This window comes from Cinclus cinclus, chromosome 1 (assembly GCF_963662255.1).
Source record: "Cinclus cinclus chromosome 1, bCinCin1.1, whole genome shotgun sequence".
In the NCBI taxonomy this organism is placed as follows: domain Eukaryota; kingdom Metazoa; phylum Chordata; class Aves; order Passeriformes; family Cinclidae; genus Cinclus; species Cinclus cinclus.
This window is the reverse complement of record NC_085046.1, coordinates 67,983,935-68,008,427: the sequence shown is the minus strand read 5'-3', so window position 1 is coordinate 68,008,427 and position 24,493 is coordinate 67,983,935. Positions and strand designations below refer to the sequence as shown.

Genomic DNA, 24,493 nt, shown 5'->3' with positions numbered 1-24,493 from the left:
ACAAAAAGAGCCATTTTTCATGTCACTCAGGGGATTGGATTAAATTGCGATGAAGTGCTCTTAATATAGAATGTCTTCACCTTAGGAGTTCATATAAAATAGCTGGGTACACTTCAAGTTTAAACCTTAGCCTATTTTGTAATAGCTTCTCTCTGTAGATGAGCCCCAAGAGATGTCCTTGCTTAACTCTCAAATTTTACAGCATTTTGAATGAATGCTGTGGTATCATAACCTGCAGCTCCAAAAATATCAAGATAGAAGAGTTTTCCCTTATGAAATGCTCCCAGTATTAAAAGACCTCAAAGAGGAGCGAGTCTGTAACCTGGGAAAGGCTTTTCTTGTTTGGCTTATTAATGAAAAAGAAAATGAAACTCTTTGCCTCCCACATCAAATACTTTGGTGCATGCTACTGTGAAATATGGCTGGTTTTTCATGACTGAGTTAATACTGGAGGGACTTTTATATCTGTTTTTTCTTTTCCATCTAAAATGGTGAGAACAGTCATGTGCACTGTTTTCTATTTGTCAGTAGCATCTTGACTATAGATTCAGTGGAAGACAAATCGTTCCAAAACAACGCTAAAACTGCAGTGGAAGGGGAAAGGAGAAGAGTTCTAATTTATCTTTATGTTTGATAAAGGAGAACAAGATTTTACTACCTGAGTAGTATTTGTTTCTCTATTTTTGGTGAAATAATGAGAATAGAGATGTATTTGGAAAACATTTTGGTGTTAGGAGGGGGATATTTTCTTTCCACTGTGAGACTGTGGAAAGCTTACTTAATACATTTTGCATAAAAATGCACAGTTCCTCTTCAAAGGCAGTAAAACTTAATCCTACTACTTAAAAGATATGTTGCCAATTTATCTATTATTTATGTTATCCTTGCTGATTTTGTGAGCATGGTCTTAGCAAATCTTAGGTCTAGTGTTTTGCTGTTCCCATTTTTGACCTATGTAATTTCTTTTAAAATGTCCAAGCGTGCAATATAATCAGGCTAAGGTAAACCTATTTAACTCAAGGGTGAGGAAATGCCATTTTCTCTTGTATTGGTTACCCGCTTCCAGTAACAGAATTTTATGTTCTGATTAGTTGCATTTGGTTGGCATTATGAATTTATCTTCATGGATGCTTATGCTCTGAAAAGGAAAGATAGTCAAAAGCAAAAATAATTAATAGCCTATAACCTACTAAAGTCCAATACAATCAGTAATGCTGCCCTGTTCCTAACAGTATTAAAATAATGCATAAATATATTTGATTCTCTAAGTAATCTAAGAAATCGAGAAAGCTATCTACACAAGGGGGAAAGACGGCTGCTGTAGACAATATTACTCTAAATGTGACATGGCAGCCAAGATTAAAAGCTAGTGTAAAATGGAGAAACTTCCAAAGTTGAGTAGAGAAATATTACTGGGGCGCACGAGTGTGTTTCTCTTCTCTTATTAATTTTGTCCACAACAGCAGTGTCATGTATGAAATGTGGGTTTAACAGAAGCAATATTTCCAAGTGACGTTTACAATTAACACCTTTACAAATTTTTTTGAAAAGAGTAGTAATTAAACAGCATGAGGAAAGGACTTCTTAACAGTTGAAGGTAGACATTGACAATCAAGCCTGCCAGCCACTCCACAACAGCTTGCTGCTGTGTCGTAGTTTCCTGTTCCACCAAGTTCTATCATAATTTGCCAGTTCATCTGTTCTTAAAACCTACAGCCATTGTATTGAAATATGACATATTTGCAAAGACAACAGAAGGTGGCTGCAGAACATCTAATGGATCCCTGTGTAACTATTTTCCTTGAAACAGAATCAAAACTGGTGAACTTCATTTAGCAAGGATAATGTTACCCTGCACAAACATTTCCTCCCTCCCCACAGTAAGAGTTTTGAGGTGAGTGTCAGCAGCAGGGTATTGCAGTGATCATCAGTCTATAATTTGAAAGAATATTATCCTTTGCCCACCCCTCTCCTTCAAGGCATCTTTGGGGATGCCTGTTCTGATGCTGAGGTGTGCACAACTTATTACTGATTGCACTGTTGGTTTGTGCTCTGTATCAGTGGAACACCATGTTCTGGAACTAATTAACTGAAGTTGCATCTTTCTTACGTAAGTGACTGGCACATTTTGAATGCTCTTTCTGAAACACAGAGCAATTGGCATTTTGGTGAAAAATACAATAAATTGAGATTTCCTTTCCTTGCAAATGTTTATTGTGACGTTTCAAAGTAAGTGGAACTTTTGTTTGATTAAAAATGTACTATTAAATATACATACTCAGAAAAAATACATAGGAGGTTTAGAACCCTCATTTTTAGTTTCTCTAGTCTGTGCCAATACAGTACAATTCTAAGATATTTTCTGTGTAATCACTGAAGAAAAGTGGAAAAAATACTGGAAACTCTTCTGTGTAATGTTTGCATTGTGGTATCACTGTCTGGAATTCCTGTCTCCTGTGAAATATTTGACGTAGTGCAGAATTAAGACTGGAACAACTTAACAGTGTTTACAGTTAGACATTGCTAATACATATGAACATGTAACAAAACACCTCTGTTTGTAGGCAAAAAATTAAATGTGAGGCATCCTGCACCAGACAACTAATGCTGAACTCCTGTGGATACAGGGTGCAATGAAGAAGTAAAAGTACAGAAAGGACTTAGGGGAAAAATGGAACTTACTTCTAGAACCAGATTTTAATTTCTTTTTTTCATTGAAAATTCAAGTTGTTTTTACCAATCAATTTTCTGGATCATATTGCTCCCTGTTTGGTACTTGAGTTGTAATCAGTTACAATTGCAGTTTTATTTCTGCAGTTAACACTTTAAGACTTGCTGCTGCCAGTGTTTGTTCATTTGCTTATTCAAGTGGGATGCTTCTCATTAACCCCCTCATCACTTAGTGTAGGAAAGGACATAAGTGGTGCCAGGAATGTACAGGAGAGAGAGACATGGGAGTTCCCAGAGCTCCTTGTGAACATGTCAGGCTTCTCTGAAAATACTGAGTGATTTAATGATTAAAATGAGAGCTGACTTTCAGTGCAGATGAATGCCAGGCATTGAAGAGGAGACAAAACAGGCTTACGTACCGAACTGTGCCTATAGCAAAACATAGAACAGTGACTGGTTCCTGGCTGTGTGTTGCTGCTCAGGGAAAGGGCATTGGGTTTGTTTTGGATAGTTTTCTGCAAGCATCTGTTTGGAAGCAGTTAAAAAATAAATAAAACATATTGAATATTGTGTCCCATTTTGGGCCCTGCTCCAAGAGTTAGTAGAAGAGGAAGAAGAATGGCAGGTTTGGACTGGCTTCTGGAAGAAGAAAAGGGAAATAAGATTGGGGCTAGTCAATCTGGAGATGGGCTATGATGAAAGGAATGAAGGAAGTCAACATGTATGTTCCAGAGCTTGCTGCCAAGAGATTCTTTGGAAAACAAACCCATAGTGGTTTCAAAAGTAAATTGGACAATACCATGGAGAAGAAGAATTTCATTACATGGAGTTTGGTGCAGCCTATGATTCTGGGCATGCAGATTTTAGTAATTGATGAGTTTCTGGTGGCTAGAGTTGAACAAAATACTCGAACAGTATTATTCACACTTCTCATGTTCTTGGGTTTGTTCCTTAGGCATCTATGCTAAGCTTTCACAGACAGCATGTCAGTCAAACCTTGAATTAAGAGCACCAACACATCTATACCCCAAAAGAAGCTTGGCTGGTTTTAGACCATCTCTTTGGATGTATGCCCAGTATTGTTGCAGGGAGGGGAGTATTTGTATTCAAGGTTTGATATGTAAGCTAAACTGAACTTCTCAGTAGCAGTGAGGCATGAGTATCTCAGAGAGGTACTTGGGATTTTAATTTTGGATTGTTGTGAAGTTAATGTAACTTGTGTTTTGAACAAAAACACCTTTGTTCTGCCCCTTTCCCAGAACCAGTATTTTGTGTCTGTCTTCCTTTGGATAAGACCAATTCCTTTCTTATCTGTTGCTCATAGCTTTAGGTTTTATTTCCCCTCCAAGGGCAGTTGCAAGAAAATTGCTGACTGTTACCAGGTTGTGGTCAGCAGCTGCAAAACAAAGTACTTCTCTTAACTTCCTTTTGCATCTGTATAGTGGAGCTTTGGCTTTGTCCAGTAGTAGTGCTGCCTTCAGCTCTCAGATCACATTGGTAACAATATGCAGGTAGAGAAGTTTTTATATAACTAGAAGCTGTTTGCTTGCACCTTAAACAAACAGTTCTTCATTAGTTGACAATATCCAGGGTAAACTGCCTTTTTTTCCAAGTCCTTACTTATTTTTGGAAGCTCAGTTTGAAAGGAGAGGGCTGTGGTGTTTTATCTTTGTTACGCTATCTCCATTAATATCTTAAAATGCAGAACTGCATTTGGTTCGTTACAAAACTCTGTTTTAAAATACTAAAATATAGCTGTAATTATCCTGAAGATAAGTAACCTTAATGTAAAGTTTTCATGTGAGGAAATCTCTGCCAATACAGTTAACTCTCAATTGGACTTTTTTTATTTTCGTCCCTAGTTGCTGTACTATGTGGTCAAGACTGAGCAGCAAAACCACCTTTGCCTGTGTACTTACAAAATGAGATACTGCTTTATGTCTCTGAGTTGTCCCTGTGCTTCCAAGGACCAAATGCCAAGAGAAGGAGTGCTGTCAGGTGTATAGGGTCCCAAACTTCCATCAGTAATAACAGATATGTTTTAATCCTTTTGATGCCATATTCTGATCTATACTGGCTGGCCAAGTCTCCCTGGGCAGAATTATGGTTTCTAAAGCTGACAGATTTTTTTACTACTGTTTAAATAGCCTAGAACTGTGTTTACATGATTGGAAAGAGGAGGCTTCTTCCTCTGAACTGCAACTGTCCCTTGCTTGTGGTTTGAAACTCCCCACTATTGATAAGTGTAGACAGGGTTTGTATTAAAAATCAGGAGGTCTCTTGCCAGTTCAATAAGCATGAAAATAGGCCTGTGGTGTTTACTTCTTGATCTTTCTTGCCAGAAGTTTTGTCTCTCAAAGTATATAATCATTGTCTCTTGCATCTCAAAAGTAGTTTTCTGGTATTTGAGTATATCTTTGGAAGAATGAGTTGTGGGAAAATACAGGCTCAAAGGTCTTGCACAAGTTTACTGACTCCTTGTTTTGGCCTAGTCTTGTCCATCTTTTTCTCCCAATTTTCCACATTTTTCACTATGGCTAGGACTTTGATCACAGTTTAAAAATCAGAGGTGATTTCAGTTGTTTTAATTGACATTTCCTATGGAAAACCAAGCCAGTGATACCATTTCATCTTGTGTTCCTAATGAAACACGGGGCAACATTGGTGTTCCTGCAAATTCCCTTTCAAGAGAATCCTTTTAAAAGAATGCAATTGCCATAATAGGATTTACAAGGGAAAAATCTGAAAGCATTCTGCATCAACTTGATATTTAATGTACACCAAATTTTTGTTTATTCTGCTGTAATAAAAAAAAAATAAATTTTATAAGCCATGGAAAATTTGGGAATAAATGTGAAAATGTGACAATACAAAATGCTAATTTTACATTTCTTTTTGTTCATCTCTGTATCTAAAACTGATCACAAACTGAATCCAGTTCTTACTCTTCACTTTAAACTAAAAAATTCTTAGTTGTCTTTAACTTCTTCACAAAGAAGTGAGATGGCGAGAGGATTAAATCACTAATACAACAAGAAAGACCTTAAAAGGTAGAATAAAATCTTATTATTGTATAGATCCTTAAACAGACAACTCACCTATTTTATCATATTTATTTTAAAATATTAGATATAAAAACTTCATTTATATCCAGAGACAGCTTCTGCAATATAATTATGTAAATGTAGAATGTTCTAAATTTTAATTAGTCTCTTATTGTTTCTCTCATGCTTCATATGAGTCAAGGTAAGCAGCACTTGAATGTAGTGGAAATATCAAGATATTGGACATTCCAGTTACTTAAGTGACACTCTTTAATGTCTTCATTGGACCCACAAGTATTTGAAGTATGTTGTAGTTAAAACAAAGTTTGAAATAATTTAATTTTAAATATAACTTCTTCAGAAAGATAATGACAAATTACCCTAATGTTTAGTTAAACTTCTACATGGCTTAACTCATACTTAAGGCATTGTATGCGTGATGTTCTGAAATACCTGTTAGTGAGATAAGGCCAGTGGCATTCCACAAGACTTTAGTCTCAGGGCTCAGTTTTCAGGAAAAGTCTTCAAAAACTTTACTGTCTTGGATTCTAACACACTTCCCCAATTTTTTTAACCCCTCTTCCTATGCACACTCCATTACTTTAGTATGACAAATTCTGTGGAGATTTTGCTTGGAGACATCAACATACAGAGGCATTATAACTCCAGTATGTTCTTTTGTTTTTTCTCTATTTGATATTATATTTATAATGTGGACTACAGAAAAACCTGTCCCTTCTGTGACATGAGGAATAGCCTGTTTACTCACATGCCTTCAAACTCTTTCTGTGTGAGGGATTGGGATTAAGAGCAGTAAAACTTAATTGTCTATTTGCCAATTTCAATAGCAAAAAAATGTTTAACTTAATAAATATCTCATTGTCTATGAATCCATTAAAATACACATCAGTGCATGGGTCTTGTGCTCCTCTCAAAGAATTATAGTCTACGTTCCTTCATTTCTATTTTTCTTTAAAGACTATTATGCTTTTTGTCAGTCAAGTTCTTTATTTGCTTTATTCTAAGTGTCGTTATAAAAACTTCTGTTGTTTGAAACAGAAGGCTTCCGCTTTCTCTTAGCAATGTTGATGCTGTTAAATGACTTCAAAATGTGGGAAAGGGAGAAAGCAGACCATTACCTACTGAAGTGCATTAACATTAGAACCATTAAATACACCTTTCTCCCCTTCTAAAAATAAGTGTATGACAGTTGGTCTGTTTGGCTTATTCTAATTGTATATTCTCCAAACAGTAAAATTAATTTATTGAGTCCCTTTGTCACTTAAGTTTTGCTCTGTGCACAGCGTTTCTTTCAATAACTTCCAGGAGACTGAGTTTCATGTTTACTGTGTGTTCTTAATATGAGTTGCATGTTTTAGTGCTAATAGGGATTTTGAGATGGGTGAGCTAATGAAATGCAATTGTACTTGCTTAAACTATTTCCAGGTACACCCACCTTTATGGAAGCATTAGCAGCCAATGGTACAACCAACATCCAGACAGCTGTAACAGGAGTGACAGCCAGCAAACGAAGGTTTATTGATGACAGGAGAGATCAACCCTTTGATAAAAGGCTACGTTTCAGCGTGAGACAAACGGAGAGCGCGTACCGGTACAGAGACATTGTTGTCAGGAAACAAGATGGATTCACACACATTTTGCTATCAACAAAATCATCTGAAAATAATTCATTAAATCCAGAGGTCAGCACAGTTCTCGTTTTGGATGGGGAGGGGAATTTTAAATCCTTGCCTCATTTCTGTTTGTTATTCAGGCACAAGCATACACAAAACACAGTACAGGTTTTTACTTGCAAGATGTTACATGTACTATTGACATGGTGTAATTCACTTGCATTTAAAAACTCTGTTATCTGACCATGTTGATGTCTACTGTCTTTTGTAAGATGTGCAGTAATTTACAAAGTGCAGCTTGAAAAAATATTTGGCCTCAATTAAGGTTCTTTGTTTTTCTATACTGGTTGCATATGCCATCTGCTGTCCAAATTACAGAAATGCTGAATGACTGCTTTAGTTACAGATAACATCTAATAGAGCCTTCCTTAATGATTTAATTATCTTTGTATAATTACATTTTGAAATTCAAAGCTTCGAATACACTAGCTTCCTTTTTTTGGATAATGAAGAAAGTTAACTTTTCTAATAAGATGCTTGAGTGGATCTTAAGGAAAAATTTTAAGACGTTGAAGGGTCTCATAGGGGGAGGAAAGGAAGAGAACAAAATGCTACTTTGTAATGATGGATTGAAATGATTTTAATGAAATTTTTATTTTTCAGGTAATGAAGGAAGTCCAAAGTGCACTGAACACAGCAGCTGCAGATGACAGTAAACTTGTGCTGTTCAGTGCAGTTGGTAGCATTTTCTGCTGTGGTCTTGATTTTATTTATTTTATACGACGTTTAACGGATGATAGAAAAAAGGAAAGCACTAAGATGGCAGAAGCTATTAGGTATGTATAACTATCTTCAGTCATCTGATGGGTACTGTTCATCATATGGCCTGGCTTGTTCTGTCTTTATTTCAAAAACCTCTTATTCCAAAAGATCTCAGACATTCACCTGTTGCATTATAGTGTGCAGCATTTCTTTATGCTCCCTGTCCTTTTCTATTTGGGTTGTCGTTTCATGCATTTTTAATTTTAAAATTTTACTGTGAAAACTGAGTATTGTTACACTCCTCCAGTTAAAACAAGTATTAAAATACTTCAGTAGCTATGGGGTTTCAGGAAAACAAACTTAATTCACCAAAATTCAAGATGTGTATTGAATGAGTAAATTTATGTAGTACGTTCAGAGAAGTGGAATGATGGATATTTTCGAGGAGTAGATTAATTCTGGTGATCATCATCCCAGTGCTAGGTAGCAAACTTAACATTTATACAAAATGAGCTGTGGTACTAGCAAGTAGAAGAAAATAGATGGAAAAAAAGCATGGATCTTCAAGACACATTTTAACAATACAAACAAGTACATTTGAGCAGTGGTTTTAAGATCCTGGTCTCTTGCGTTCTTCCACAGGATCTATATTCTTTCAGAGCCCTTCTTAAGTTGCTATTATCAATGGTCATGTTTCTAAAAGAAGGCCATGGACATGTAAGGTCTGGTTCATTGGAGGTACAGTTGGTTTGTAAAGATGATTATAGTTATTTTTGTCAAAGGAAATTCTTCAGTCATTTCATGTAAAAGTTGCTTACGCAGTGACTTCAGATATGCCCAGAAGCTCTTAGCACTGACCTTCTGTCGCTCTTTTAATTTGGGCACTTCCAGAAACCTGTTTTTTCACCTTATATCCAGTGTTATTAAAGTGTACAAAGGTGACTTAAAAGACTTGCAGACACACACCCTCCCTTTCAAATAATGTATTTTTCATCTGTATACTAGAGATGGTCCTCTCTGGGATATTAAACATCAGTAAAATTATCTTAAGTCTCTGGGTGGCGTGTTTTTATGATGACTTGCATGAAATGGTTCCAGGTTCGGATTGGTTTTTTTGCATTTAGCTATTTCAGCTCACTAGACTGAGTTAAGAAAAAGTGTGCTAACCTTCAGTGCTGAATGCACTATAGTAAAATTGTCCTGTTTTGCAGAAATACGAAAATATGTAACACATATAGAGAGCAAACTTTAAAATTACCTGTGTATGTATTCATGTATTCACACACATGACTATTTTTTCCTGAGAAGCTCCTGGAGGCATTACTGTTTGAGAACAGAGAAGCATCCATATTTTGTGGGTAGTGGAATGAATTATCATTTTTTGTTGTCAATGAGGATAAGAATACGCATATGTCACCTAATAGCATTTTTACCAACCAAAAGAAGGAAGATGAGATGGGGAAGTTTACGGGTGTGTGATATGGGATAATAGAGCTCTGCTATCTATGTTCATAATTTCAAAAAGTAGATTTATTTGTTAAGAAAAGCTTCTCAAGGAAGATCAATAATGTTCTTTGCCCATCTTCATTTATACCTTATTACTGTCACTTAGAAACACAGGTAAATACCTTATGCCGAAGCCATATATAAATACAGTGAGGACCAGGCAGGGCCATGCCACAGTTGTGGTGCCCAGAGGTGAGGAAAGGCTGCAGCCTTACCTGAAAGCTGTGGGACACATGAATGTGCCAAAGTGCCCTATCAGCTGGTGCTTGTAGAGGGGTGTTAAATCTGCACCTGCTGTGATGTGTTGGGCTGAGACCAATGCTAGGCTTTTACAGAATCAGAAAAGGGTTGAGGTTGGAAGGGACATTTGCAGGTCATCTTGTTCAACCTGCTCAAGCAAGGTCACCTAGAGCAGGGTTGCAGGACCATTTCCCAGGGTTTTTTAAGTGTCCCAAGACTGAGACTCCACTACTTTGTTGACTGCTAGTTAGGTCACCCTCACAGTAAGAAAGTGTTTCCTGCTGTTCAGAGGAACCCTCCCGTGTTTCAGTTTGCTTCAAGGGGTCCCACTGAAAAGAGCCTGGCTCTGTCCTCTTTGCATGCCCTTTCAGGTACTGTTACACACTGATGAATCCCCCTGAGCCTTCTCTTCTCCAGGCTGAGCAGGCCCAGCTCACTCAGTCCCTGGGTCACCTTAATGGCCCTTTGCTACACCACCTGGAGTCTCCCTTTCCCTGAGAAGTCCACAATGACACTAGGGCTGAGCAGAGGGGCAGGATCAATTCCTGCAACCTCCAGACAACGTTCCTCCTAAAGCAGTGTGGGATACCACTGGCTCACTGCTGGCTCAAGTTCAGCTTGGTATCCACTGGAAACCCTAGCTCAATTTCTGCCAAGCTGTTTTCCAGCTTGTTGTCCAGCATACATTGATGTCTGGGGTTGTTCCTCCCCAGCCAGGCACAGTGCTTTGCACTTCCCTTGTTGAGCTTTAGGAGGTTCCTGTCAACTCATTACTCCAGCTTGTCAAGGTCCCTCTGGATGGCAGCACAATCCTCTGGTGTATCAGCCTAGTTTTGTATCCTGAGCAAACTTGCTGAGGATGCCCTCTGCCCCATCAACCAAATCATCAGTGAAGCTGTTGAACAGTGCTGGACCCATTACTGACCCCAAGTGGGGTGCAACACTTAAATCACTGGCCTGTGCCATGAGTCACCACCCACTGGGCCAGCCATTCTGACATTTTTCAGTCCACCTCACTGTCTGCTCATCCAGCTCATACATCAACAGCTTGACTATGAAACTCTTATAAGAGACAGCGCTGAAATCCTCTCTCTGAACTCTGTGTAGAGTATGCACCTCTCTCCCTTCATCCACTGAATAACCACCTCATTGTGGAAGGTTATCAGGTTGGGTTTAAAAGTGATATTACTGTGGAGATGAATTACAAGGGCTGGTATGTTTTACACTCTTGATATATGTAGTGAGCACATGTTTCTGTTTCTCTTCAGGAATTTTGTGAATACTTTTATTCAGTTTAAGAAGCCTATCATTGTAGCAGTAAATGGCCCAGCCATTGGACTTGGAGCATCTATATTGCCTCTGTGTGACGTGGTTTGGGCCAACGAGAAGGCCTGGTTTCAGACACCATACACTACTTTTGGACAAAGTCCAGATGGATGTTCATCCCTTACATTCCCTCGGATAATGGGCCTGGCTTCTGTAAGTAGCTTGCAGGGTAGGGGCTGACAGCTTCACAGTTCAGTTGGGATTATTTATCCAGTATGATTTCAAGATGTTTTGCCTTCCTGTGTTGTCTTTTTCTTAATTTTTTTCTTTCTCTCATGAAAACCTTTCATGAGAAGCCACCCTTTATAGCTTTTCTGCTCCATGCTCTTACAACTTACTCTTCACCTGCATGCACGGAACAGAAAGCAGGCATAGGACTTAATCCCACCTTTGACCCTGATGGTGTCAGAAGGGTCATGTCCTGTGTACCAAGGCACACCTTCCCTGCTACTGCCTCGTGGGGACCAGCCACAGGTGTCCTGGCATTCAGCACAGCACCAGTGTGGCACTCCACAGCAGAGCACTGTGGCACCAGCCAGGAGCAGTCTTATGCCACTGTGCAAAAGAACTACTTCAGCTTCCATGCACTCCTAACAAAAAGCTGTTTGAGAATCTCGTACCTACGTTATTTTCATGTTGCTTAGTGGTTTTTTGTGCTGTGTTCTTTGAAAACTTAGACCTATGTCCCCTTGCAATTTGGACAGTATGAAATAAGTGCTTCTGACTACACCTATTTTCCAAAATTGCTGTTTATTATAAAAGCTTTTTTTTCCCTTTAGGTATTTATTGATTTAAAAATACTATTTTCAGAGTATTAAAACACCAGTTTTAAAAGATCTTATAGCTAATTGTGTCATATTTGGATTTAGTTACTAGAAGAGAACAGAAAAGGTAACTGAAATAGAATAACAGTTAGAAGAGTATCTTTAATATCCTAGCATGTTTCAAATTACTGATTGTTCCTTTCCCTTTTTATTTGGCCATCCATCCATTCATCCATCCATTCCATCCATCCTCGTCCTTTAAAGACTTGTGGTTGTTACTTTTCATTTCTTTAGAAGTTGTACAAAAAATACAAGAAGCTCTTCCCTAGTGTACTCTTTCATGTGTGTTTGTGAATGCTCTCATTCTTAAATATGAAGATTTAAATTGAAAGCTTCCAGTGGTAACAATTCCATAATGATCAGTGCAAAAAAGGGGAAAAAATCCACTGTTTTTGTACAATCGTTGACTCTCTGCAGCATAGCCGTGTCTCTATGGGATAAAGCTGAACTTTACTGAGCACATTTCATTAAATATGTTCAGAATCCATACTGAAGACTTTGATAAAGAAGCATTCTTTCTGTTTGTAAAAGAGAGAGAGAGAAGTCAGCAGGAAGGTGTTATGAGTGAAATGCAAAACATTCAGGGGGAAAAAAATATATGAAACAAAGAATTAAGGCCTCTGTATGCATCATAATATTTTCTACAAATGTATCAATTCAGCAGGAGTAGTGCCATCCCTAACTCTTGTAGGTCAGTCTTACAATGCAATGTTGTTAGCTGCAGCTATGTAAAAATGTTCTATTGCAAGATTGCTGGAAATATCTTCCGTGTGGGGTCAGTCACTTTCTGTGGATGAGCATGGGCAGGGAAGTTTTGTCACAAACATTTTCAACCATAGGTTTATTACAGGAAATTTGAAGCTCAAACCTTTGGATTCAAAACTGATACCATCTTGGAATTACCAAGAATTGTAGAGGTGTCCCTAAACTTGGCTTTTAAGTTTTGAAAATAATCTCTAATAGACATTAAGGTGATGTCTGTATGGGGAGGTGTTACTATTATGTCTGCCATGGAGTTCTTGCTCTGGTTGTCTGCTCCTAGATATAAAGGAGCTGTGTGATCACACATCACACACTGGGTCTCCCTGCCAGTCCCCAGCACGCTTGGCAGGATTTCTTAGCTTTTCTGTCAGTCATGAAGGAAACACAGTTCCATAGTGCCTGGAGTCCACATCACAGCCAGGATCTGGGGCAGTTCAGAGGCCAGCTGCTTCCTGATAATAGTGCAGGAGAGCTGAGGTGCTCCATGGCCCCTGGTGCCTGTGGCCTTCCAGAGAAGGACCCTGGTGAGCATCAAAACCCTCACTGGAAGAGAGTCCAGAGGTCCAAGTGAAGTTCCTCTGTGGAAGGAAGAAGTACTCAGAGTAGAAAATGAAGGTTGCTAATGAGAATCTTAGTGAAATATTTATATCGTACCCATTTCTATTCCTGTAGTATATTTCTTGGAAAGTAACTACTGAGCGAGTTACTTTTTACAGCAGGTATGAGGTATGATTATGTTTAAAGCTTATTTAGCAGTTGCTCTCCAGCACATGTTTTGTATAGATCGAGAGTGAAGATACTAGAGCAAGATATTTCCCTTCAAAACCTGTCAAGTGAGAACATCAATAGGAATGCTCATTTTTTGGTGAGATTTTATGCTAACACTGTGTTACAGCTGGCAGAAATAAGATAGCTGCACCATTCTCACTTACGGTGTTTCACGTTCAGGAGAACTCAGAGGTGCAACTAAGTTTTAGGGGGAAAAAAAGGGTTTTCTAGCATTTGTTTTTATCCTTGCAAAGATACATGTGAAGAATATGTAGACCTGACCACCTGGCTTAAATGTTTGCTTGTCCTAACTACTAGTTAGATTGACTTCACATTTTGATCTTTCTTAGAAATATTAAGTGTTGTTTTTAATTATATTGGAAGAATAATTTTTCCCCAACTGTATAGGAAAAAGGATTCCTTTTTTAGACAACCATGTGTACATCTGATTTTTAGCTAGTATTTCAAGTTTTTATTATTTTTCACATACATTGTGGAAAATGAGAAGGGGAATAGTTAATGAACCTTGTGTATTTGATATTGTGTTCACGGAAGGTGGAACAATAGGATATGGAATTTGATCATAGAGCAAGAGATTTGGGTTTTTATGAACTAATATATGCAATTCACAGCTTTCCATAGTAACTGTGAGAGATGTGCTGATGGTAAAATCAAAGTAAAATATGCTAGGAAGCTGGTTGGGTTTTTTCCTTGCATTCCTAATGGCTGGCAGTCAGGAAGTGAACTGTCATGAGAACCCAGACTTTGTATTTTGTTACAAAGGAGCAAATAAGAGACTGCAGTTTCCAAATTGCTTCATTTGTAAAATGGCAATACCAGGAACATGGTAGTATTGCAAATAATTAGTTAATAATTATTTGAGATCCTTAACTTAAAGTTGCTGAAATAATTAGCAAAATTTCCAGTATTGGAAAACATTAAAAACCTCAGTATTTTTCCTTCAGAAATGTTATACCTGTAACATTTTGTGCTTTAGAGTGGCCTTATTTCCTATATTTCAAGAATCCAGTAATGGGTTTGTCATATTTTTCAGTGCAAATAAGTAATTAAGAAACAATAACACTGATTGGTTTTTTTGAGGTTGACTATTCAGACTTTTTAATTTCCACTGCCTGTTTCCATGTAAATGTCACTGCAAACTGTATAAAAAATTTCACTAAAGCTACACTTAAAGTGGCTGTAGGACAAAGCTTTAATGGGAAAGTTGGTAAATCATGAAGTGCATGATAATTTCAAATAAAAAACATTTACAGAACTAGAGAGGACATCTTGTTGCATAGAAGGTAGTGATTGATTCTGTACCTTAAACCATGTGCAAGATCTTTTAAATACTGTGGGTTTTAATAAGACTGCTGTATCAAATTGTGAAAGGATTTATGAGTTCAGTGTTGGGACTCTTGACGAAAACGTCAATGTTTATTTTCTATGAATTTGATCAGAAATTGGAATACATCATTATAAAGGGCAAGCTGATGTATTCTTTGCTGTTTTACGGATTTGCCAGGCATTGTAACCTATTCCCACGTACACAGATTCAGCAAGTCAGCAGTACTGCAAGAAAGCCAGAGCTAACAAACATTCACGGCCAGGAAATGACAAAAGACATTTTCACATTTAACCATTAATCATAGACATCCACATTTCAGTAACTACTGATCTAGTACTGGTCAACAACACGGAACCAGCCAGCTGTTGGCCAGTGTTTTTCTTTTTTTTTTTTTTTAATTAAAACTTGGAAGAGCTGTAATAAAACTATTTCAAACCGTGCAGGCATTTTTCTTATTTGTTTTGAACATTTTTCCTTTGATGAGTTTTGTCTCATTACATTTCATACCAGAAGTAACTTTTTATCCCTTCAGGCCAATGAAATGTTGTTCAGTGGAAGGAAGTTGACGGCGCAGGAAGCTTGTGCCAAAGGACTCGTCTCCCAAGTGTTCTGGCCAGGAACATTCACGCAGGAAGTAATGGTTCGAATTAAAGAACTTGTCACATGTAATTCAGTTGTAAGTTCCATTTATCTTCTTGTATTTTTATGATGAGGTGAATAAGAATTAATCTCAGTAGTATTAGACTGCGTCTTTTTGTCCTGAAAAAAAAAAAAAAATGTATCTTTTCATGAAACAAGGGCTGTATTATGCTATAGCTGTTTTTTGACAGATTTTTATTTATCTTTTTGGTTTGGGGTTTTTTAGGATTCTTTTAAAAGTTTCTATCTGACTCTTCTTAACTACAGTGAACTGTGGCATTTGATAAGGAACATAAACCAGCACTGTATTTTTATAATAAAATTTGGTATTAACTTAGCTGCTGAAGACCAACTTCCTCTAATCAACATTATAAACAGTTGCCCTGACACCTGCACAGAAACACAGGAATCTTGAGTTAGCTTGAGTTCTAATTTAAATTACCAAGGAAATAAATACAGTCTTTGGCATTATGCTGGACTTGGTTTTATGGGTAACACATAGTGGTTGTGTGCACTACTGGCAGTTGCACAAGATAGCACCAAATAGTGATAACTTTCTTACGAGGCCAGGTGCAGTACAGATTGAATCTTGTGTGCATTAGAAGTTTTGGATTTTAAAAGGAAATTATTAGTTCTCTAAACAGAAGAAACAAATGAGGATTTTTTTCAGTCTATTTTAAGTGCTCAAGAAATCAAGATCTGGCCACTTATTAGAGCAGTTTGAGGTAATAGTGCTATGATTAGCCTTCACTACTATAGATTTGCACTTTTCTGTAGTTACAAAACCATGTATATAATATTCATAGTTATTCTATGATTTTCATTATTGTCACACTTCTGTGCACTTTGAAATTGTGCTGACATAAGGTAAAGGAAATGTTGTGGGATGACACAAGGAAGATGGCTATGAGAAACATTTCTTACAGTCATAATATGTCCATGAATACTGATAAGCTTAAGCTGATACTCAGCTTCAGGATTTGTCATGTAAACTTGTTGTATGCCCCTAGAAGCATGTGGGGTGCTCAGTTCTCAGGCTGAGATACTAACCTAACTCCCCCCTTTTTTAATTTTGGCCTAGGTACTTGAAGAATCCAAAGCTTTAGTACGTAACATCATGAAGGTGGACTTGGAACAAGCAAATGAAAAGGAGTGTGAAGTTTTGAAGAAAATTTGGGGCTCAGCACAAGGGATGGACTCAATGTTAAAATATCTGCAGAACAGAATTGATGAATTCTGATGAGATGCCCATGACACTGGAATTGTATTTCTTGGACATCAGGGCAAGCAAAATATGCCCCTTTATAAAAAACCTTATATAAACTAGCCCCTTGCTCAACTTGGGAACAGGAGTGGACACATCCCCCCTCCCCTTTTATTGTCAAGGGGTTTAAAAGTACTGTAGCTCTTAAATTTGAACAAAACTCCTTTCTCCCTGATTGTTACATGCAGATATATACACACACAAGTGTGTGTGCATATATTGATATATGTATTTTATATATATATACATATATATATATAAATGTAATATGTGTGAAAGTGTGTATGTAGACACACACACACACAAGGTAAAAAAAAAATATAGAGTGCACTACCAAACATCTCTTTAAAAGCTCTAGTTTTTGTTAACTTTGGCTAGTACTGTATCAAATAGAGAATTAATTAAAAAGTGAATGGTGTTGCATTATTTTCTGTGTGGCAGGGAAGTCTGGAGTAATGCTTTTCTTTCCATGAGAATACAGAATTGAAACGGGTATTAGCCAGCCCTTGCTTTCTCTGCCCAATGAGTCAGCTTAGAGAAAAGGCATTGTCTCAGAAGAAGGTTGAAATACCTCAAGTAATAAAACATTCTAAAATTTTGGGGTAACTAAACCCTACTATGCTTAAATCACACTTACCCCAAAAAGAGAGTGTGCTCAGGATTAATGCTAAGGAAACACTCTTGTTATTTTTTGGGGGAGAGGTATAGAGGGGTGGCAGGAAGGGGCAGGAGTATGTCTGATTCTTACCCAGACACCATGAAGAAACCACTGTCTCTTAGGGAAAGGGAATAAGGGAGAGCCGGAGGGAAATGGAAGGGGGAAGGAAAAAAAGATTAAAAAAAAAAATTAAAAAAAAAAACCAACACAAAAAAGCTTGTTTTGCAGTATTAGTGAATCACTGAATATCTTATATATGAATATCCTAAGTTATAAGTTAGTTTTAGTCGGTTTTTAAAAAGCCTCTCTGGGTTTTTTGTTTGTTTGGGGTTTTTTTGTTTATTTTGGGTTTTTTTTAATAACTACATAAGTGCTCCTGTTGCTGGGTGAAAATACTACTTTATATACAGTTTGGGGTTTGTTTTTTTGGTTTTTTTTCCTATTTGCTGTTTTAATTGATGTATTACACCAAAAATACATTTTATGTTCATAAATTTTAGGTTCACTTAGAATATATTATTTAATAAGTTAAAATTCTTTTGGCACACTATTAAGTAAAAAAAACTCTTTAAAAAAAAAACTACCTTATATTAGATGTTTAATGTTCTTCGTCTATGCTTTTTTTATTATATGAAATATACACTATATGCAGTATGGTGTAAAAGAGTGCCCTGTGTAAATAGACCTATTTTGCATTCCTTTCAGGAGTGGTTATTGATTCCTGACTGCAGATATCTATTATTACTTGGGTATCTGTGCTTGCAATCTTATTGAATGTATTATGAAGAATGAAAAAGAAATCAAACCTTATTTTTGTACAGTTTTGAACTTTTTACTTGGAACTGACCCACCTCCCCTTCCCAGTGGAGAGCTGTACAGTGTGTAAATCTGCCTTTACCTTGGATTGGTACAGTATTTTTGCATCTGTGGGACCTACTGCTTTGTTCTAGTAGTTTGAACTATATATAAACTGTACAATCTGTAAAGTTTTTATAGAATAAATATTCAGCTGTGAAAACTGATTAAATAAAACTAATATTTCTTAACACATTTTAAATGCAGTTCTCTCACAGAGTTGTCTTTTTCAAAGACACTTCCATTCTAATTTTAAAGTTGCTGAAACAAATCTTGTAACTTAGAGGTTTTAATATTTATTTTGTTTAAAAAGCTCTTCATTTCCTTCAGATTAAAACTTGAATATTAATTTATTGATGTAAATTTCATAGAAGTTTTCTCTTACAGAAGGTAGATGGAGAAAGAAGACATAGGGAGTCATTCTACTTTAAAATATTTTGTTAGAATTCAAACTAATGTTCAGTAAATGCTTTTTTTCAATCTCTTTAAAAAGACTATTTTCCTTACAATAGTGGGGGTTAAGTTAGAAATCCTTGGTTGAATTTGATTTTAGTGAAAAGGAGAAGAAAAGATACCTTTACCTACGAGTTCTGTAATGTTAAACCTGTCGGACTTCAGTTTGTATAAATATTGCTTTTCTGGCACCTCTAAAGCCATAGTGTTCATATAGAATGTATGTGTATCAACTGGAGGATTATTTATGCTTTCTTTAAACATGAAATAACTGGCACAGTGAAGACATTTAGAATTAAATCAGTTGAAAGTCCAGGCAACTCAGCTGAAAAAATAATTCTATTTCTTTTTTTTTTTTGTGTTGCTGTCAGGCTGTTAAGTTGTCTACAATTTGCATGATAAAATTGAATAATTTTTTGACTGTTTAAATTTATATTTGACTGGACAAAGTCATTGAGGCCACTTCCTATTCACTGTCAGTAACTAACTTGATACTATTAACAAATTATGTTCTCCTGCACAAATAGCAGACACCTTTTGCTTTTGTCTGTCCGCTGGGCTACAGGAATACTATTTCTTCAGGAAAATGGCATCCTGTTCTTTTCAGTATGGGTCAGTAAATATCTTTTGATGTATGTGAAGGTTACAGTCAAGTCTAGTTCAGTTTCTGCAAAGCCATAATGGAATAAAGACAGGAACATTATAGACCTCTACGGACAAGCAAGAAAACCTGAGAGGTCGTAAAAACTGACTTAAGACATTTTTAATGAGTTTTTTCAAGGCATTTCTTCACAGAAGAGACAGATTTTTGTCAAGCCTGAATCATTGCTGATGCTTGTACTGTTTTATATAAATTTGCAGTACTGCATGGATTACCTAACCTGAAGCCTCAGATTCAGGCTCTGGTGTTTGAATCCAATCAAAGTCTCAAATGTTCTCCCACAGGCATGTGCAAACTCTGCAGCCGTCATTTCTTCTAAAGCTCCAGGCTTGGGATCATAGCCTCCCAGAAGTAGTGGTTCTTCAAAATGGCTGTTCTGTGTTAATTCTAGGGTGAATCTGGAGGTTTTTGGAGCAGCACAATTTGTTAAACCCTCATATAATACAGGAACTCAGTGTCTTTCTAAATAACTGCCAAGAACTTCCACAGGGCTTTTTTATTTTTTTTTTAACAAAAAGTTTCCTGGTTTTTCCTCCTTCAGGCATGAAGGCAAATCTCCTGTTTGGGTGCCCCTCAATGGCTAGCAAAATTAGGAATAATGGTATTGGAATATAAAATTCATTCCTGACCCCTGCATCTCCTGTGAAGAGTATCCGTTACCCTGATTGTAACTGCACTACACAACTTGTTTAATTACTTATGGAACATAGAGACAATCTGTGAGGCAGCTGGATGTGTTGGTGATGAAATTTAAAAGCAGCACAGGAGCCTTGCTAATGCAGTGTAGGAGTCCTTCCATGACATTTGAGTTCTCTTTCTGAAATAGGCAACAACCCAGGCACTACCCAAAACAGCAAACTGACAAGCATTGGCCACTGGACTGCACTAACCACTAAGGCTTTCCCCACAGAAGTTCTATCAGATCTAAATTTATTTTTGGAAGTAAATAAGAGAATTTTTCTCCTGATGAGCAAATAGCAGCAGAGACTTCAGGTCTGCTGAAGGGACTTGGAGCTGTTTGAAAGCCACCTGTGTGTACTTAATCCCATTCTTTGAGCAAAAGTGAGAGCAAGGTCTTAACTGTGGGTAAACTAAACTACAACATTTTGGGGTAATCTAATGATCTAAACCCACCTGTAGATTTTTTCCCATGTTCACACTCCCTAATTTGCGCTAATCCAGGATTTGAAACAGTTCCTCTGAGCAGATCCTCTCCCAGATTGACAACACTGTGAAGAGACACATCCCTGTAATTCAGAAACTGCACCATTATTATTATGGAAAAAAGGGGAATTAAATTACTTGTTTAGGTGGGATTCATTTCCTAAAGTTAGGGATACTTGAAAAGAATAGAAAAAACACGTAATACTCATAATACTGAGCTCTAGCTTGCTTGACTTTACACAGATAGAGTTCATACTTTACCCAAACAGTGGATGAACTAGGACTTCAGCCAGTCAAGTAATGGGGCAGCAAACGAAACATTTCTGGCCAAATGGACAGGTAAAACTTTAATAAACTGAGCCAATGCTCTACCTAGGTTTGTTACTGGAAGTTAAAGCACTTTCACATTCATCTGGGACATGACAAGTGTCCTGCTGAGAGTATGAGGAGAGAATAGGAGGAGGGAGGAAATGCCTCAACTCAATTACAGTTGGCCACATGATTTTCCATCCTAAGGAACTGCCAGCATCTGTCAGCACAGCCTGCAACAGAGTCAGAACTGGCAACCTTTGGTCATGCAGTGCTGGAGCTCAGTTCTACTGGAGATGGCATGCTGGTGAATTTGCCTTTCCAAGGAAAGAAGTATCTAGGAAGAGATCACCCGCATAGTACAAGATCACCATGGTCCTGCCTTGTCCTGCCCCTCCAACTTCTCGAGAAAATATTTCACTCACAGCCCTCTGCATTTTGTTTCCTTACTCAGGGAGGATGTGACTGAAGTCATGCACCAAGCTTGTTAACAAACCCCAAATATAATTCTCTCTCAAGGTCTTCACAGGATGAAAAGCAGTTTGATGGTTGAAGATACTGAAGTGTGATGCAAAATGAGAAGATGGTGTTGAAATTCTGGTGGTCCTCATCCTTCCTGCACAGGGAAAAACACAACAAATAAGCAGAATTAGAAACCACAAAAAAAAAAAAAAACCAGTGTGTAGTAAGTAAAAGGAGCTACAGAAAGAAGTAGAGGAGTGGCAGCTATTCTCTCTGAATCATTCTTGCTGTGCTCAATTCTGGAAGAGCTACAGTTGACAGGAACACCAGGTGGATGTATACCTTTTTGCCCACAGTCTGGAGGACATTGTCAGTGCCTGTGTCTAAACTCAGATTTTAAGTCTCAGGCCCTAGTCCTCATAGGGGACTTAAACCACTCATGGAAGGAGAACACAGAGAAGGGAAAGCTCAAGCAGGATCTCATTAATGTAAATAAACACCCAGTGGGCAGTGCTAAGAGGATGGAGCCAGTCTCTTTCCAGTGGTGCCCAGTGACAGTAGTGGAGCAGTGGGCACACACTGAAGCACAGGAGGCTCCTACTCTGAGCAGCAGGGAACCCTGTCTCAGTGTAAAGCTGATTTGAAAACTGCCACAGGTTGCCTAGAGAGGCTGTGGAGTCTCCAGCCCTAGAGGTACTCAAACTTCTGAACATGGTCCTGGGGTGGAGAGCTCATGGTGGTCCAGCTTGGGCAGGGGTGGGTGGGACCAGATGACTGCCAGAGGTTCCTTTCAGCTTCTGCCATGCTGCAAAAAGAAACAAATGCCAACTTGCATTCATTTTCCAACTCTCCAGTCATCATCACAAACTTCCTCTCTGGCTTGTGCTGCAGGGTCATCCAGCTCTGGATCACTGCAGGCTTTATAGTCTTTGAGAACCCAACTTCTGGTGGATGATGCCAAAACACCCAGAGCACACATAAGTATAGCTCAACTCACAGGATTGTGCTCAACTAGTTTCGGTGAAACAGGGGTCATCTTTTACCCTGCCTTGAAAAAAACACCAAGAAAAATTATTAATTAAAAGAAAAAGATATTTATTTCCTTTAGGATAAACAGGATTGCAATACTTAACCAAAACAAATCCATTCCTTCTATGTGAAACATTGCTTTGGCCTCAGCAACTCCTTGAAATTTTGCATTTTCTTCCAAATTCTGCCGAAGTCATTCAAGCTGGACAGTTATCCAGCCATGGCAGTCATGCTGGAGCAGAACCACATGGACTACCCAAGAAGAAGCAGATAGTGTGAGCCTTTAGAGCCACTGTAACTCATCTGTACCATGTTGTCTGGCTATAACTAAACACTCACTATAGAGCAACTGTGCAACTCTGCAGGGTGAGAAGTCCACTCACAATGTTCTAATAAACCAGTATTTCCTAGATGCTGCTTTCCAAGACTCATAACCCTCTCCAGCAAACTATTCTGCCAGACAAAGCTATACAATTTTTTTCAGTAGGAAAAGGCACTCGCTGAGGCCACCTCCCCAAAGTCATGTGCTGAGTAAACCAGCTACTGACAGGAGCAACTTTTGTGAAATAAGATGCTGTTCCTTACAAATACTAAGTTGTTGGAATTCACTGTTTGCCAAGGTGAGCTGAGATCTTTGACCAAACAATATTACTAAAAAAACCCCAAACAAACCTAAAACCACCTGCTATGCCAGGAATAACCAAAACAAACACTTCTACAGACATCATGCTTGCATTACTATGTGATGTAAAGTAGAAATGACAAAATTATATTGTTTTCTTTCCATGTTCAAGTGTCAAAAAATGTAATGGCACCCTATTTATTTCTTTCTCTCCACTGTACACACACACTCCCACTTCTCCTGCCTTTATGCTCAGAAAGATGGGTGGGGATTTAAGCTTGAAACTTTATAAACCCAGAATGTGCATGCTGGAAGCATTATTTTGGATGCTAAATAACGGTTAACAAAATTAAAACAGTACAAAGCTGGGAGTTCTTAAACTGAATGACCCCTTGTGTCATGGGGATCAAAATAAGAAAACAAAGGGAAGCCACCATGGCCCACTAGAAATTTTTCTGCTTGGTTTTTGGTAGGCTTCTCAGGGCCAATCGTGTCAAAATAAGGCTCTGCAATTTTAACTTTGTAATCTCAAAAGCTGGGCTGCAGCACACACAGAAGGATTTCTGAAGACAGTATTATGCCATATCTGAGAATAATTGAAGTCACACTTCCATTTGTTAATGTTTCTGAAGGAATTACATGTTAGCAGAAAATTTCATTCTGGATGGGGATGAAAAAAGTCCACGTATCCAAGGGAAGAGAAAGAAAAAGGTCAGGCCATGACATGAATTTTCTTGAAGAAAAGTAAACCACACCACCAGTCTGATGGAGCAACCAGGGGCAACAACCCCATAATCTTTTGGACATTTTGGATAACCTCTTTCAGCTCATAAGAACAGGTTTAGTTTGCGTTAGAATCATAACCAACTGAAATAATTGATATTAGTCTGTGGGGCAGCAGAATTGGTTCCAATGCCTTCAAAAGATTTTTGCAAATTGCTAATCCTAATGATGTCTAAAGCAGGAAATTTGGAAATCTCTCACAATCCACTCTCAGAATAAACCCTTAAAAATAATCCAGATCACTGATCATTCTGATAGGTCCTGTCATACAAAGATAGGCTACTGCATTTAATACTTGGAAAAAAATACAGCCCCAAGGTCTGCAGTTCAGGTTCCCCTACAATGGATACCCCCATGGTCACACCAGCCATTCAGATGAAGGTAAATGTACTTTTTTACATTCATTCAATTATTTTTACATTCTGCTACGGGTTTAGCAGGTTACATCAGCAAACTGATTTTTCACGGGCATTAAGCAGTTTAAACATAATTGGTTAAAAACATGGTTTTCAATGAGGAAAAGAAAAAGCAGTAGGTGTGCTAGAGTAATATTAATGAGATACCTCAAAACCTAAAAATAAATGAGGAGTTGCTGGAAATCTGTGGTCAGCCTACATTTAAAATGCCATTCAGCTCTCTCACTGCACTTCCTAACAGCAGAATGGTTCCAACCAATGCTCACATGCCAAGTTAATGTTTTGGGAACAAAG

The 24,493-nt window shown here is 37.8% G+C and overlaps 1 protein-coding gene across 2 annotated transcripts in view; it reads left to right on the top strand.

Annotated features, from left to right (window-relative positions):
• The window catches only part of CDYL (chromodomain Y like), a 102,750-nt gene extending 84,254 nt beyond the window's left edge, over positions 1-18,496 (top strand). For both annotated transcript variants that reach the window (XM_062491951.1, XM_062491864.1), the window contains 5 exons: positions 7,161-7,417; positions 8,012-8,184; positions 11,125-11,335; positions 15,417-15,560; positions 16,605-18,496. In XM_062491951.1, the coding sequence (XP_062347935.1) occupies positions 7,161-7,417; positions 8,012-8,184; positions 11,125-11,335; positions 15,417-15,560; positions 16,605-16,763 (944 nt within the window). In that variant the 3' untranslated portion in view covers positions 16,764-18,496. The remainder of the gene's footprint in view (positions 1-7,160; positions 7,418-8,011; positions 8,185-11,124; positions 11,336-15,416; positions 15,561-16,604) is intronic.
• Positions 18,497-24,493: the final 5,997 nt, after the last annotated feature.